The sequence below is a fragment of the Sander vitreus genome, chromosome 5, assembly GCF_031162955.1.
Source record: "Sander vitreus isolate 19-12246 chromosome 5, sanVit1, whole genome shotgun sequence".
Taxonomy (NCBI): Eukaryota; Metazoa; Chordata; class Actinopteri; order Perciformes; family Percidae; genus Sander; species Sander vitreus.
In genome coordinates, this window is record NC_135859.1 from 13,460,610 (window position 1) to 13,476,305 (window position 15,696).

At 42.2% G+C, this 15,696-nt stretch overlaps 2 protein-coding genes across 5 annotated transcripts in view; one reads left to right on the plus strand and one right to left on the minus strand.

Moving 5' to 3' along the window:
- The window catches only part of mctp1a (multiple C2 domains, transmembrane 1a), a 151,790-nt gene extending 147,705 nt beyond the window's left edge, over nt 1-4,085 (plus strand). Inside the window, exon 21 of the mRNA XM_078250478.1 lies at nt 1,006-4,085. Within this exon, the coding sequence (XP_078106604.1) occupies nt 1,006-1,077 (72 nt within the window). The 3' untranslated portion in view covers nt 1,078-4,085. The remainder of the gene's footprint in view (nt 1-1,005) is intronic.
- Nucleotides 4,086-4,269: 184 nt separating this feature from the next.
- slf1 (SMC5/6 complex localization factor 1) overlaps nt 4,270-15,696 on the minus strand; it is a 38,044-nt gene continuing 26,617 nt past the window's right edge. For 3 of the 4 annotated variants that reach the window (XM_078250483.1, XM_078250484.1, XM_078250485.1), the window contains exon 18: nt 4,271-5,438. In XM_078250483.1, coding sequence (XP_078106609.1) covers nt 4,945-5,438 — 494 coding nt within the window. In that variant the 3' untranslated portion in view covers nt 4,271-4,944. Of the gene's footprint in view, nt 5,439-15,696 lie in introns of all 4 variants that reach the window. The other variant, XM_078250486.1, reaches the window with a different exon arrangement.

Genomic DNA, 15,696 nt, shown 5'->3' on the forward strand with positions numbered 1-15,696 from the left:
TGTCTGTAACTGAACCGTAAGTCATCCAAAGTAGTTTAAAAAAAACACTCCAAGTTGATGTGGCTGTTCTGCACCTAATAGCTGACAGGTCCTCCACCTGTGTGCAAGGAGACAGGTGCCTCATCAGGTCATGTCTTCTATAGTTTCCATTGAGAAGAAGGAATGCTCCACAAAGACAATGTGCTCTCTGTTCAGTCCAGCCTGAAAGATGTTAAAGAGATTGTACGTTGTTTTTTCTTGGTTTTTGTACCATGAATGGTACAACCAGTAAACCAGTAAAAGTGGAACACAGTAAAAAATCTCCAGTATGCGTGTTGTTAATCTGGCCAGTTGTTAGTATAGGCTACATTCTCTAATGAACATTTGGGGTTTTTTGAGAGTTAATCATTTTGTGTATTTATATGTTTAGCCAGATAAACCCCCTGACATATAGCTTATTATGTATCAAGCTCCAAGTTGATACTGTAGTAACTATGACTACCCTATAAAGGGTTACGGTGCTTTGTCTATCTTCCGTCTCCTTCTCATCCCTCTGCCCTTTCTCTTCTAACCATCTTGCCATACTGAGATGACTCTGTTGTCTCTCCAAGCTTTCCCACGAGGCCTTGCCCTGTTCTGTTTGTTTGTGTTTGTGATCCCTTCCCTTAGGCCACTGTCCCACATCTGCAGAAGTCTGTGTGTACGCGTATTATTTGTGTGCAAGCACGACTGTATTTCAAGTTTTGAACAGTGTACATAGATTGTGTGCGTGTGTGTAGATTGTGTGTGTGTGTGTGTGTGTGTGTGTGTGTGTTGTAATCAGTGTGTAATCCCTTCCCTGAGGCCACTGTTCCACACAGCTGGACTCAGAGAGCCTCTGGAGGGTTTCTGTGCTATTCAAGCATCCTTTGCTCTTTCCACCTGACCGGGTGGTGTGTGTGTGTGTGTGTGTGTGTGTGTGTGTGTGTGTACGTGCGTGCGTGTATGCATGCATGCCTGCGTGTGTATTTCTGTGTGTTTTAACAGGTGCAGTACCGAGAGCTGAAACTGGATCCCAATCCCAGTCCAAATAAAAGGAAGAAAAACAACCCCGGGTAGATGACTGTGTCCACCCACCAACTCTTCTCTTCTCCACTTTTCTTCTTGTGGTCTTAATACTGGACCCTAAGGAGCAGAGGAAGACAGCTCCGTATCAGCTCAACTCAGCTATATTTCCTTTTTTTCTTTCCTATTTTCTTCTCTAAAACCTAATTTTTTTTCGGTCTTTAATTGCTCATGATGTACAGTACAGTACAGTTTCCTGAAGTGTAATTTTTGTATAAAAAAGACGAGTACAAGACATATTCACCATTATGTTTTTGATTAAGTTTAAAAGGCGATGAAAGGATGGCTAGAGTGACCTTTTTCTCAGCCGTGTGAGCCACTCTTCTCATTTCTTCTCTCCATCACTCTGACAGCTCCGAGGACTCTGTCCGTCTACTTTCCACGAGTGACAAGTGTCACACAATGAGTAAAACAAGTTTTAACATTTAAACTCACCGTCCCCAAAATACATTTTTAGCGTATCCGTGTTTATGAAAATACAAGCCTGCATTATAACTCTGCAATAGACTTTTAAGTTTTTTTTAGCTTATATTGTCCTTATTATTAAATGTTTTTGGTAATATGTTCATATTTTCTAATTGTTTTTGTACTGAAGAACCTTTTGTTTACTTCCTCTCTTGGATCGTAATGATGTTATGTTCACTGGTAGCAATTTGGATTGTTTCCACTTAACTCAGCCAGCCAAGTTGATTAGCAATTATGGTCGTAGCCTCCAGATATGTCCTTCTACACAAACACAAAGCTGGACCAACAGGCTGAAAGCTTGTGCTGGTATCTGTCTGTGCTTTTAATACAAGGGCCAAATTTGCCTTTTTTCTTCTTTTTTTTAAAGATATTAATCCAAAAAGAAAAATCAAACCACAGTGGACAGTGGTATTAGTTTAAAGTACAGTGAGTCTGTTCTTCTTAAAATAGATTGTGATTACATAATCATAATTAAATAATACCCAGAGGATAAAGGAACATCACTGTAAAGGATTAAACAGTTTGTATTTTGCCCCAAACCTTTATCACTACTAAATATCCAGATCATTAGCTGTAGCCTCGTTTAACCCCTTAAAAAGATGTCAAAGTCCCCTGTCAGCCAATCATCGAGACACCTTCTCTGTCTGTCAGGAGGCGCAGCAGACTGGGCCTTCTGCTGTCATTAATATAGATGTCACCCAGTCTATGCAGAGTGTCGCCAGGCAAGCAGGCCTTTAGGCAGCCACAGCCCTAATCTTGTTTGAAAGGCTGGTCTCCTTTCCTCTCATCTCCCCGCTTGCCTTGGCGGCTACACAAGACAGCATTCACACATGCACGCACACACAAGCATGCATGGACACACAAAAGAAGAAAAAAAAAGAACACATCCTCTAACGTGAATACACTGCTTCTTTAAGAGATCTCGCGTACACATACTGCACCTACTTGCTCACAGATGAAAGCATAACATCCCATTTGAGCAGGCACATTCTACTCCCTCTCAGGCACACACACTCACACAAACATGCTCTCTGTGATGCTGTGCCCCAGGCTGGCCACCCTCTCCATCTGCCCCACCTCCTGTGCCCACAGCTCAACTTTGATCTGTCTTTCCAGAGACAGAGGCTTGTGTATGTGAACTGTGTATGAGAGTGTTTGCGTACACATTTATGCAATCAAAGACACGTTGCTTTTCTCAGCGTCGATGTGTGTTACAATTGTTTCACCCCTCCAGCTGTACACTGATGCGTAGATTCAGTCGATGTGTGTGTCAGCATGTTGAAGTGTGTGTGTGTGTGTGTGGTGTGGTGCAGCAGAAGTGCCAGCTGTTATTTGGTGTGGAGTTTACTGGTGTAGAAGGCCGTCAGCTAGATGAGCAGCAAGTCGCTGTGTGACAAGGCAAGGCTCTGAGGGGACTTAGGCCTCAGATGTCAGGGATGGAGGAATGTGTGTGTATATGTGTGGGTTTTATGCTATTTCAGATCTCTTTTCCCATCATGCTTCTCTCCGTTTGCTCTCTCTGCGGTTCCCTCATTCGTCAGTGAACGGGGTTGCGACCCTGTCTGAAGGGACGGCCTCCTGGGCTTCTTGCTGAGCATCTGTTGAAAGATCACAGCTCAGGCTACATTTGAGGAGGTCTCCCCTCATCCTACTGATCCCTGCCTCCATTTCCCCCACTTCTCCATCTTTGTGTTCCATCTCCCCCCATTTGTCTGTCTCTCTGTCTTTATCACTCTACACCCCCTCTCTACCACAACTAAAGCGCTCTTCTGCCATTGTGTCATCTTCTAGCCCTGCCTGTCTGCTTGCCATTGCCTGTACCCATTTCCCTCCCTCTTTACCCATCCATATCCATGCTTAAATATCAACAGGCTTGGATTTGTCACTCCAGAGGGCCATTGATTTTGTTTTGTTGTTTTGAGGAATCCACTTGAAAGACAATAACAGACTGTCCCCTATGAGTAGCGTCGCAGACTGATTATAGCCTCAACAAACACACTCTGTGGCTCTTGAAGGATGGCTTTTTATAATGCCTGAAGGGACTGTTTGAATACCCGATACGTATGTGTCTACTACTGTATGTAAGTTACTTTACAATGTGGTGACTATTGTGTGGTATTGCATCCAAATACTGTTTCTTGTTCTGTCATTTATTATTGGATTTCAGCTGTTTGCAAGTAAAGTATTTTTATTTCGTATTATTTAGAGAAAATAAATTATTTAAAGGAATGTATGACTGACAGATGTAAAAGAAAAAAAAAAGCACTTTTATTTGCACCAAGTTGAAATGAGACTATTTATTTTTTAAATACTGTACATAGCTACTTAATTTATGTTTCTATTTTATACAGTATGCCTGTTGATGTTGTAAAGTAGGTGTATGCCTGCCTCATTTTCTAAGATGTCTTTTTCCGCCTGCTACGTTGCCTGCCTGTGACATCATTTTCATGTGCCCAGTTCGGACAAATGACATTTCAGGACAGGAATGAGGAGCCGAGACATGAGGTTAGTCAGGAGGTGGGGGGGGGGGAAAGAAAATGTTTTTTTTTGGTTTGAGAAATGAAATGCATCTTATGCTTATTTTGAAAGAAAAAATAGAAAAACAAACACAAAATTAAATATTTTTTATCATCTTCAGAGTGTCTGGATTATTGCAACATTTATTTTCTGCTTCTTCTCGTTTCCAAAACAACACTGGTAGCAGCAAAGGAAATGTACGGCCATTCATCTCAGTCTGAGGCACCAAATTCACATTTCAGGTCCAAATCCCCCCCCCCTCTCCTCACCTCCTTTGCTCCACCGCCCACTCGACCCACTCCAACAAGCAGGCCTGAGCCCCTTTCTTCATTCATGTTCAGCTTCAGGAAGTGGCTCATTCCTCAGCTGTCTGTGTGGCCGAGACCCTGAGTGCACATCAGCGCCTCAAGCAGCTCAGACCAGGATGACTTCTGCCACAACTGGCATTACTCTTTCACTGTGGACCCCACATGAAGCCACTGCATTTGTTAAGTTATTTTCATTTATTTTATGATAAATAATAGTTAACATGTAAAAAAACAAAAACAATTCTATTTGAACAAAGTATCTGTAGAAAAGAAGAACTTGAGGTAGTAACAGTCAATGCAGAAGTTATCGTGTTGGCATAAAAACATGCAACTTAGAACATTCAACAAAAATACATTTTTAGGGACATTTTTCCATTTGAAAAATCTAATATTAACAAGGTAGTGGACAATATACAACCCATGTACTGTAGTTAGTAAATTAAATAATTAAATGTTTTCTCCGTAGAAATGAACATACAGCTAACTTCAAAACGCATGCTTACCCATTTACCTGTGCCCTTTTGTTAGCATTTCAATCAAAGGTTGCACATTCAAGTCTTTCTCGGTGTGTTCACAGATCAGCGACTAGCGCTTTCCCCCGAGCCTTGAGATCTTCCAGTATTTCCATTAGGAACATTGTATTCTCTCCTTTGCACTCTTTCAATGCCTGGGGCACCTGCCCCAGGTAACTCCCTCTGCTGAGCTCCAGCAGTGTCTCTGCATCCTCCACCAGCCTCACCGCCTGCTGGTCTGTCCAGCCCAAAGTCACTTCTTGGTGCGAGTGTGTCTCCAGGGCCCTGACCAGCGCATAGCCCAGGCTGTAGGACTTGTCGCTGGGCTGCAGGTGACCGGGCAGGCCCTTTTCTTGCCGGTAGGAGAAAATGAGGTGGGCCAGCAGAGAGGATCCGGCCTCCAGCAGGGGCAGGTTCAACACCTTAGTCACGTTTCTCAGGGCTGAGTCCCCGACCTGCGCACTGCGGAGGAGCTCCTCTCTCTGACTTGTTGCAGAGACCAGTTTCAGCGCGGTAAGCCCGTCTCCGTCAGCCTGCTGCAGGAGAACGGAGCCTGGAGGGGGCAGAGGTACACAGGATCAGATCACACAACCCTTACTGGCTTCGACTACAGTCTTTTCTATCAGATCTCAAGGTTACTAAAGGCTACTTCCACAATGACATTTACTGCTTTTGATGTACGCACGGGTGACAATGCTGCAGCAAGAGGAAACGACCTGCGACAAGCGTGACTGCAAATATTAGGCTGTAAATACTACTACAGAGCAAAACTCAAGTGAACTAATTTGTTCTAATAGTAGCAAGTACTTCATCAACATTGTACAATGACAGTGTCAAGTGTTTTTAAGACGGTCTGTCACTGCCTCTATTGAAGTAAGACAACTCTACGTATGAGAGTGCAAGGACGAGTGCATAATGTTCAGGTGTTGGAGTGCTCGACACAAAGTGTTTCAGCTTCACACGCACAGTGACAAAAGTAAGTGATGTGAACTGTGAAGCACTTTGTGTTGCATGACTTTTGTTGTGCTAAACAAAAAGATTGATTTATTGAGTATTCTTCTACCTTCACTAAAGCTCATCTTTAAAATTGCCTCCCAGATTGAAAGCAATGAAGGATGTGCTCTGGATACGAGTGGCATCACCTGAAGGTACTTGTTTGGGAAATAAACTACTACTAATGAACTGACTTCAAATTAGAATCCATCTATAGTTTTAGTAAGCTGTGATGTACTGCAGTAGGATTTTGATATTAAAATGGCAGCTTAGCCTTAAACTAGGAGGTTAATGAGTCGAATGTAAACAGCCGGCGGAGGTATCAGCGATAACATCATGACACTGACATGCAGCCAAGCTACTATAGGCTGCAGCATCATTATCAAATAAGGCAGAAGAGACACTACACGGGTCAATGACAGGACACAGCAACAGATATAAATAGTGTACACACACACACACACACACACACACACACACACACACACACACACACACACACACACACACACACACACACACACACACACACACACACACACACACACACACACACACACACACACACACACACACACACACACGGAGTTAAAGTGAACAGCTGGGGCCTCAATGCCAGACCGGGCTTTTAGCTCACTTCAGCACTAACTTCAGCTGACACTTTGTCTTAACTGTGTGACTGGCGAGTCACTTTCTTTGTGTACAAGGCGCTGAGGGTTGGTGACCTGATGGAGGCTCTGCTTTCATGTTGGCCTTTTTTTTTAAATTTTTTTTTTTATACGTACGGCTGCACGCAAACTCGTTGCTATCATTAGAATCACTTACACAGAGCGTTACAGGGGGTGATAAACACGCAACAGACCTCAACTGTGACATCAGAAAATGACTCTGCTGAAAGTTCTACCCTTCTACTGTGTTCACTTTCAATGAAGTTCATTTCATTCATAATTAACAATAATTATTATTGTTAAGTGAAAGAGGCAGATGAAGCACATCTACAATACAAATACTTAGACATTCAAAACCTCTCCAACAACCTTGACATTACCCTTTCAGCGCTGCGCTACATTCATCAACATGACTGTCACAGTTGAATGTAACACTTGTTTCCTCCCTTCTACAAAGCCAGGAAAGTTCTAACCGTGACATGTACCCTCTACTCTCTCTTTCTGCTTTGTCTGTTCAGACTGAAAGCCATTTTCCAGTGTCAGACAGGCCCTTGTGCACTTAGTCTACATGGAGCTGGTCGAGTCAAGTGTGAGCCCTTTGTTTGCCTTCCGATAGACCCATTTCTATCGCAAACTTCTCCTGATGGCACTTGACTGTTCAACCTCGGCAATGCTGCTGCCACATGCAATGTTTAGGGCTCTGTGGAGACTTAGTGTGACACACAGACGGCCGCTTGATACCAACACTGCTACCAGTTGTTTCTGATTGACGGGCATTATGTTTTAAAAAAGGGACAATCGTGTGCGTGTGCAATGTGACATAAACAACACTTACTAAGCCTCCCAGATGCCATTTTGACAAAAAGACAGCCTTGTTTTAAATGACACCATTAAAAAAAAAAAATTGCTCTCCATCTCTCTGTCTGCCACTGAAGTAACGCTGTGTGTAGCAGTTATGAGATAATCGGTGAGAGCTCACGTAGCTGTTAGCGGGGAAGGTCAGCGCTCATCTACCTTTCAGTGCTTCAAGCCTGAGTGGCAAAAACTCAATCTGCATAAATTGTGGCATTAATCTACATAAACTTTTACATAAGCGGGGAAATTTCAAATGCAGGGGTCAGGCATCGGGGGCACCAGTCAAGGACGTAAGAGCACAGATTTGATCAAAGTGGCCACAAGAGAAAGGCAGAGGGGAGGGCAAGGGAGACGGAGCGATGTGCTGTGTGAGAGAGAGTGAGGTTGTTCACAGCAGGTCATGATCACCAGGTTTCTATAACAAGCTGTGCTTGCTATTACGCTCATGCCGTAGGAGTGGCTGTAATGGGGGAAGCCAGCCGTGGTGTGACACATAGACAAAAAAAACAACACTATTATAGTACCCCATGCAGACGCACAGGAACACGCAACATCATGTCTGCTGGAAAATAGATCCATCTTCTGACTGAGGCGGTTTTGCTTTTCAATAGAGGTGTGAATCTCCCGATTCGATTACGATTATCATGTCAGCGAATCGATATCTCGATGCATCACATAAATGTTTCTATTAAAGCCATATAGGATATTTAATTCATAGCTTTTCACAAACAAAACATTCTGCAGTGCTCTAATACTAAATAAATTGGATACATAAAACTACAGCACATGGCACTTCCTGAATGTGCAAAACATAACAGAATATGTAAACAGAAAGGTTGCTAGGCATACATTAAACTGTAAACGGAAATAAATCGATTATGGCCCGGCCGATTATCGATGCAGCATCGTCCATGTCCACGATTCGATGCATCGATTGTTTGATTAATTTCAACACCTCTACTTTTCAATATATCACGCCTCATGTGTCGTGCCTCCCTTTGAAAGGACCAGCCTTGGAGCTCTTCAACGGGCCTTTAAGCCACGAACCCAAGCTCTCTGTGGAGTGTTTTCAACCAAATGAGGAGAAAACAAAAAGGGGAGGACAAGGTTTACTGCAATTTTGAAGCACTACTTTTCCTCAGGTGGCACAATACAGGGGCATTTAAACTGCAATAAAATATAGATGACCCAAAAATGAACAGAGGCAAACTTAAAATTAAATAATACTCTTAAAGTCTTCTCTCTGTCATGTCTCTACCATGGCTCAAACATGAGATCGCACATCAGCACAAGAGAAAGAAATGCGAGATTGATTGTAGATGAGTCTGCCTGAAAGCTAACTGTGTGTCGGTGTGTGCTGTCTGTCGTGCTGTACCTGCTTGACTTTCTCCCTTTTATTTCCATTAAGCTTGTGTCTTTTGCTTTTCCAGGATTTTAAATGCATTTTCCTCCATTTCTATACTAATATGTTTTATCCTCTGGACAAGAGATTCACTTATTAACCATCCTGGGATTTAAAAAATGCTCTAATGCTCCACCACACAGCTCAACTGCACTTGATATATACATCAATGGTCATAGCAAGTGCTAAATTACACAGTATTATATACATACATTAACATATTTTCTAACAGAAGACCTACAAATAGCATCACCTGCTGTTTATAATGTAATACACACATACATACACACACGGTTATGAGACTAGAGGCTGGGGAATGGTTTTGGTGCAGGGACTGCGACTGAAGTGAATCCAGGTATTGGCGCTGGGTGTCAGATATGCTGCAGTGGAGATAAATACAGCACCTGGGGGATTACATGAGAGCACAGGGTAATTACACCATCCTTTATGCGTGTGTGTGTGTGTGTGTGTGTGTGTGTGTACATGGATGTGAAATTGCCCCGCTAAGACCTCAGCTCTGAAGCTACAGCAGAGGGAGGAAATTCACAAGCCGAGCAAAAGCCACTGCCTGATGCACCAGCCAGACACACACACACACACACACACACACACACACACACACACAGAGCAAAGCCCTTTGGCCTTTAGAGGGCAGGCGAAGACAAGAAATATAAAAGCGAGAGTGGAGGATGGGAAAATTGGCGCAAAAAGAGAGAGGGAGGGAGTGAGGGAAGGAAGGAAAGAAAGAAAGCTCTCTCTCTCTCTCTCTCTCTCTCTCGTGGCTGAGGCAGACAAGCTGGGAAGCAGGCAGCTCCACAGCATGGTAAACATCCCCTCTCTCTATTCCCCCCCCCCTCGCCGCCTGAAAAAGAGAGGCAGGGTGAGTGTGTGTACTGCAGCCAGGGGCACGGCATCACATATCAACAGGGAGCTGCTAGCTAGCGACTACAAACCACGGCAAAAACAACAAGGCCAATCAAGTGAAGCACCAAAGCAGCCAGCGGAGGGGCATCAGACGCAGGAAAAAAGAAAGAGCAGCCAGACATGTGAATATGCGAACATCCCTCTCTGCTTTAGCAACAGTGTCTGAATACTCAGTGATATTGTTCTCCCCTTTTCTACCTTGATATATAGAGCATAGAAAACAGGGATGATGAAGCAGTCAGGTCAATGTCTTTTGTATAACAATACTAGGGCATGCATCGCCTCTGCTATACTTCCCTTTAAATTCTACTGTCATCATAGCTAGTGACAGGCTCTGTATTCTCAGTCACAGGTGAGCGTCATCTTAACGGGTGGTATCTGATTACCGTGTCCGTGAGCTGCTCACCCAAACAGTCTGGGCAGACACAGATTCAAGTTGGGATCATAGCCTTGCAGAGGAGGTGGGGCAGATAACGATGGGATGTAGGATGGACACCAACTGCTAGCTTTGTGTAATCCCCTGCCGCTCCAACACCTCTAGTGAGAAGAGTTATCAGATATACTCTTGATTTACTGGACGCTGATCAGCATTGGGTGATAAGCGTCTTAAATAATCAGAGTGGAGCCATAAATAAACTCTTAACCGGTCTCTTGAATCAGAAAAGGCTAATCACTGCCATCAGCTGTTTGCTCTAATAATATGTCATGCACTGAATCATCATTGTGCACGCAAATAAACTGTTTCCTATGATGCCATTGGCATGCACACAGGCTCATTTAGTTATTCAAAGTATTTGGAAGTTAATTTGATAGAAGTAGATTGGAATACTCCATAAACACAGAAGACTAAAGCAACTAAAGCAATAAACATATCAATGCAGACTGTGATTTTAGAATTCAGCGTCTGGCAAAGCTCTCATGGGCACAATCATTGCATGCTATAGCAGCAGTAGCAATATTGTCACATTTGACTGCACCTTTTAAAGTCTCTTTATTATATGAAGCCTTTACATTTGACTTTGTGATGGCAAAGTCAAACTTGGGAACTTCAGACTCACTTAACATTCTCACTGAACGACTAACTGCTCCCACTGTACGAACCATTCTGACTGCTGCCCAAAACTCTTCAAAAGTACAACACTCTACAAACGCTGCAGGGTTTAGGTTCTTATTGAAAGAATGACTTAAGCAAACACACACAACTGCTGTTGAATGTCTTGATGTATACTTTCAAAGTTCTTACTGTATGACTCCACCAGAATTTAAACATTCAACTATTGTTGCTTTTCAACACCCATTGTTGAATTTTTGTCTTGCCTGTTTATATATAAGTGCTATCAAATGATTAAAATATTTAATCGCGATTAATCGCATTAATGTTATAGTTAACTCGCAATTAATCACACATTTTGATCTATTCTAAATGTCCCTAGATTTCCTATTATTTTTTCTCATTTTAATGCTCTTATCAACATAGAAAAGTGGATCGGCTTGCTTTGTGCTTTTGTCGCCTGGCTTTGACGAGGGGGCGGAGAATTCGCATCAGCTGTGTGCTTGGCCATCAAGTGGAATTTCAGACTGGACGTGCTGCGATGATAGCTCAGTTCACAACGACAAAACACACAGATCACTTTGGTCAATTTTTTTTAAAGTAAACTTTCCATTCAGAATCTTATTGGCATCCATTTCGGCGTCTCACGCTCGCCATCCACTCAAAAACGTAACGTTAGCCTACTACTCTTTGGCCGGCTCGCAAGCCAAGTGTGTGCGGCGTGCCTGTTGTTTTGGTTCCGGTCTAGCTAGATCCAGCGTGGTGTTGTAGTTTTTCTAAAGTTACTAGTTGTTGCAACAGCATGTGAAAAAAACTACAAAGTTTGCTATGCCAAAAAGAACGTTAATCTCGCGATAAAAAAATGTACGCCGTTAAAATGGGTTTACGTTAATGCCGTTAACGTGTTTAACTGACAGCACTAATATATATAAGGGCTGTCAATCGATTAAAAAAATGTCATCTAATTAATTACATACTCTGTGATTAATTAATTGAAATTAATCGCATACATATTTAACGGTGCCTGAACCGATACTTTTTAAGAAAGTAAAAAAAAAGGGTACTAAACAACAGTTGGTGATATTAAAGAATGGCTTGTTTATTGCTAAGGTTAGGGCTGAATATATATATATATATATATATATATATATATATATATATATATATATATATATATATATATATATAGGGCTGTCAGCATTAACGCGTTAATCGCGATGTGATTAAGGGCCGAGCACAGTACATTTTTTTTTTTTATTTATTTTTTTTTTTTTAAATCGCATTAAACGCATGCCGGCATTTATTTAATTCTTCATTTATTTTACACTTCACTCGGCTTTGCGTCGTGCCTAACAGGCTACTATTTTGACCCTTTGCAGCACCTTTACTTATCATCAAGCTGCCATACTTCCTCGTAACACATCCTGCTGCTGCAGGATGCAGGCATGATGGAGAAAGACAACAGCAACACAACTCTGAATGGCGCTTTTTATTTTCCAAAACTCCTGGACGGCTCGTAGAGAAGTCGAAAGCCATATGCACATTGTGTAAAGCCAAATTAAAATATCACCGAAGCACGTCAAGCTGGAGCTACCAGCTACGAGCTAAGCATAGTAGTACAGTTATTAACGTTGATGCTACCCGCTAGCATGCTACCCACTCAGGCAAAGCAGTATTTTGGAGAGTGCTACTTGCCGACCTGTGGATGAAACCAAATCCCCAAAAATGACTACAGCTCTTGCGAAACGGGTCAGACCCGGCAGACCTGTCAGCATTGTAGAGGACTCGGGTCTTAAAGACGTACTACGGTTGGCATGTTCTGACCGGTCTCATTGCCGTCGAGGGGGACAGCAGCCCCCCACACTGCCTGTATGACACGGAGAAAGCAGCCACAGTGGAACAGCTGCAAGGTGCTGCAAACGCTGTCTCATTAACCGGTGATCACTGGACGTCAGTGAGGAATCAACATTACTTAGGAGTTACTGAACACTATATTGACTCTGGTAAGGATAGGGATTTTTTGTTTTTTAGTTAGGTACATGGAGGAATTGTGCAATAATGACAGATTCACACCTTCTTTTGTTTACAGCAAATAAATAATTACAAATCTTAAAATCAAGTTCATAAAGTAACTATCTTCGCATTCATTTGATTCCCAATCAAGATACACTGGTAAGATTTGCTTTCGATTGTTAATATGTATTTAAAAACTGTTCTGAAATGCAAAATAAAAGAATTTTAATCATGTGATAAAATATGCGATTAATCGCGATTAACTATAGAAATTCAGCGATTAATCACGATAAAAAAAATTAATAGTTTGACATCCCTAAAAAATATATATATTAGGGCTGTCAGCGTTAACGCGTTAATCGCGATGCAATTAAGGGCCGACGCAATGCGATTCTTTTTTTTTTTTTTTTTTTTTTAATCGCATTAATCGCATGCAATTAATTTATTTTACACTTCACTCGGCTTTGCGTTGTGCCTAACGGCTACTATTTTGATCCTTTGGCGCTGCCGTACTTCTTCATAACACATCTTCTGCTGCAGAATGCAGGCAGGCTGCCAGCATGGAGAAAGACAGCAGCAACACACTTCTGAATGGCGCTTTTCTTTTTAAAAAAAAACTCCCGGACAGCTCAGTAGACAAGTCGAAAGCCATAGGCACATTGTGTAAAGCCGAATTAAAATATCACCGAAGCACGTCAAGCTTGAGCTACCACCTACGAGCTAAGCATATTAACGTGACGCAGTTTGATGCTAGCGAGCTCAGGCAAAGCAGTATTTTGGAAAAATCCCAAAAAATTACTACAGCTCTTGCAAAATGGGTGGCAACTAACTGCAGACCTGTCAGCATCGTAGAGGACTCGGGTCTTAAAGAAGTGCTATGGTTGGCATGTTCTGACCCATCTTATACACTGCCATCGAGGGGGACAGTAGTTTCACCATACACAGCCTGTATGACACGGAGAAAGCAGCCCAACTGGAACTGCTGCCAAGTGCAAACGCTGACTCATTAACCGGTGATCACTGGACGTCAGTGAGTAATCACAATTATTTAGGAGTTACTTAGCACTATATTGACTCTGGCTGGACTTTGCACTCGTTTGCCTTAACGGTGGTTGTTAGTGTTACATCTCAGTCAATTGTTCTCAATCCTTGTTAAAAATGTAAAGGTTAAATGTCCTGCTGTGGCATCTGGTTTTCGGACCATTTTGTTTGTACTGTATAAGCAAAGTGTTAGCGTTACATCTCAGTTAGGTTAGGTACTTGTAGGAATTGTGCAATAATGACAGATTCACACATTTGTTTACAGTAAATAAATAATAGTCAAGTTCATAAAGTCACTTTCTTTGCATTAATTTGATTCCCAATCAAGATACACTGGTAAAAATTGCTTTCGATTGTTATTATGTACTTAAAAACAGTTCTGAAATGCAAAATAATAGAATTTTAATTGTGATAAAACATGCGATTAATCGCGATTAACTATAGAACTTCAGCGATTAATCACGATTAAAAAATTTTAATCGTTTGACAGCCCTAATATATATATATATATATATATATATATATATATATATTTATATTATATATATATATATTTATATTTATATATATATATATATATATATATATACACACACACACACACACACACATATATACATACATACATACACACACACAGTGGGGAGAACAAGTATTTGATACAGCCGATTTTGCAGGTTTTCCTACTTACAAAGCATGTAGAGGTCTGTAATTTTTATCATAGGTACACTTCAACTGTGAGAGACGGAATCTAAAACAAAAATCCAGAAAATCACATTGTATGATTTTTAAATAATTAATTTGCATTTTATTGCATGACATAAGAATTTGATCACCTACCAACCAGTAAGAATTCTGGCTCTCACAGACCTGTTTTTCTTTAAGAAGCCCTCCTGTTCTCCACTCATTACCTGTATTAACTGCACCTGTTTGAACTTGTTACCTGTATAAAAGACACCTGTCCACACACTCAAACAGACTCCAACCTCTCCACAATGGCCAAGACCATAGAGCTGTGTAAGGACATCAGGGATACAATTGTAGACCTGCATAAGGCTGGGATGGGCTACAGGACAATAGGCAAGCAGCTTGGTGAGAAGGCAACAACTGTTGGCGCAATTATTAGAAAATGGAAGAAGTTCAAGATGACGGTCAATCTCCCTCGGTCTGGGGCTCCATGCAAGATCTCACCTCGTGGGGCATCAATGATCATGAGGAAGGTGAGGGATCAGCCCAGAACTACACGGCAGGACCTGGTCAATGACCTGAAGAGAGCTGGGACCACAGTCTCAAAGAAAACCATTAGTAACACACTACGCCGTCATGGATTAAAATCCTGCAGCGCACACAAGGTCCCCCTGCTCAAGCCAGCGCATGTCCAGGCCCGTCTGAAGTTTGCCAATGACCATCTGGATGATCCAGAGGAGGAATGGGAGAAGGTCATGTGGTCTGATGAGACAAAAATAGAGCTTTTTGGTCTAAACTCCACTTGCCGTATTTGGAGGAAGAAGAAGGATGAGTACAACCCCAAGAACACCATCCCAACCGTGAAGCATGGAGGTGGAAACATCATTCTTTGGGGACAGGACGACTCCACCGTATTGAGGGGAGGATGGATGGGGCCATGTATCGCAAGATCTTGGCCAACAACCTCCATCCCTCAGTAAGAGCATTGAAAATGGGTCGTGGTGGGGTCTTCCAGCATGACAACGACCCGAAACACACAGCCAGGGCAACTAAGGAGTGGCTCCGTAAGAAGCATCTCAAGGTCCTGGAGTGGCCTAGCCAGTCTCCAGACCTGAAACCAATAGAAAATCTTTGGAGGGAGCTGAAAGTCCGCATTGCCAAGCGACAGCCCCGAAAC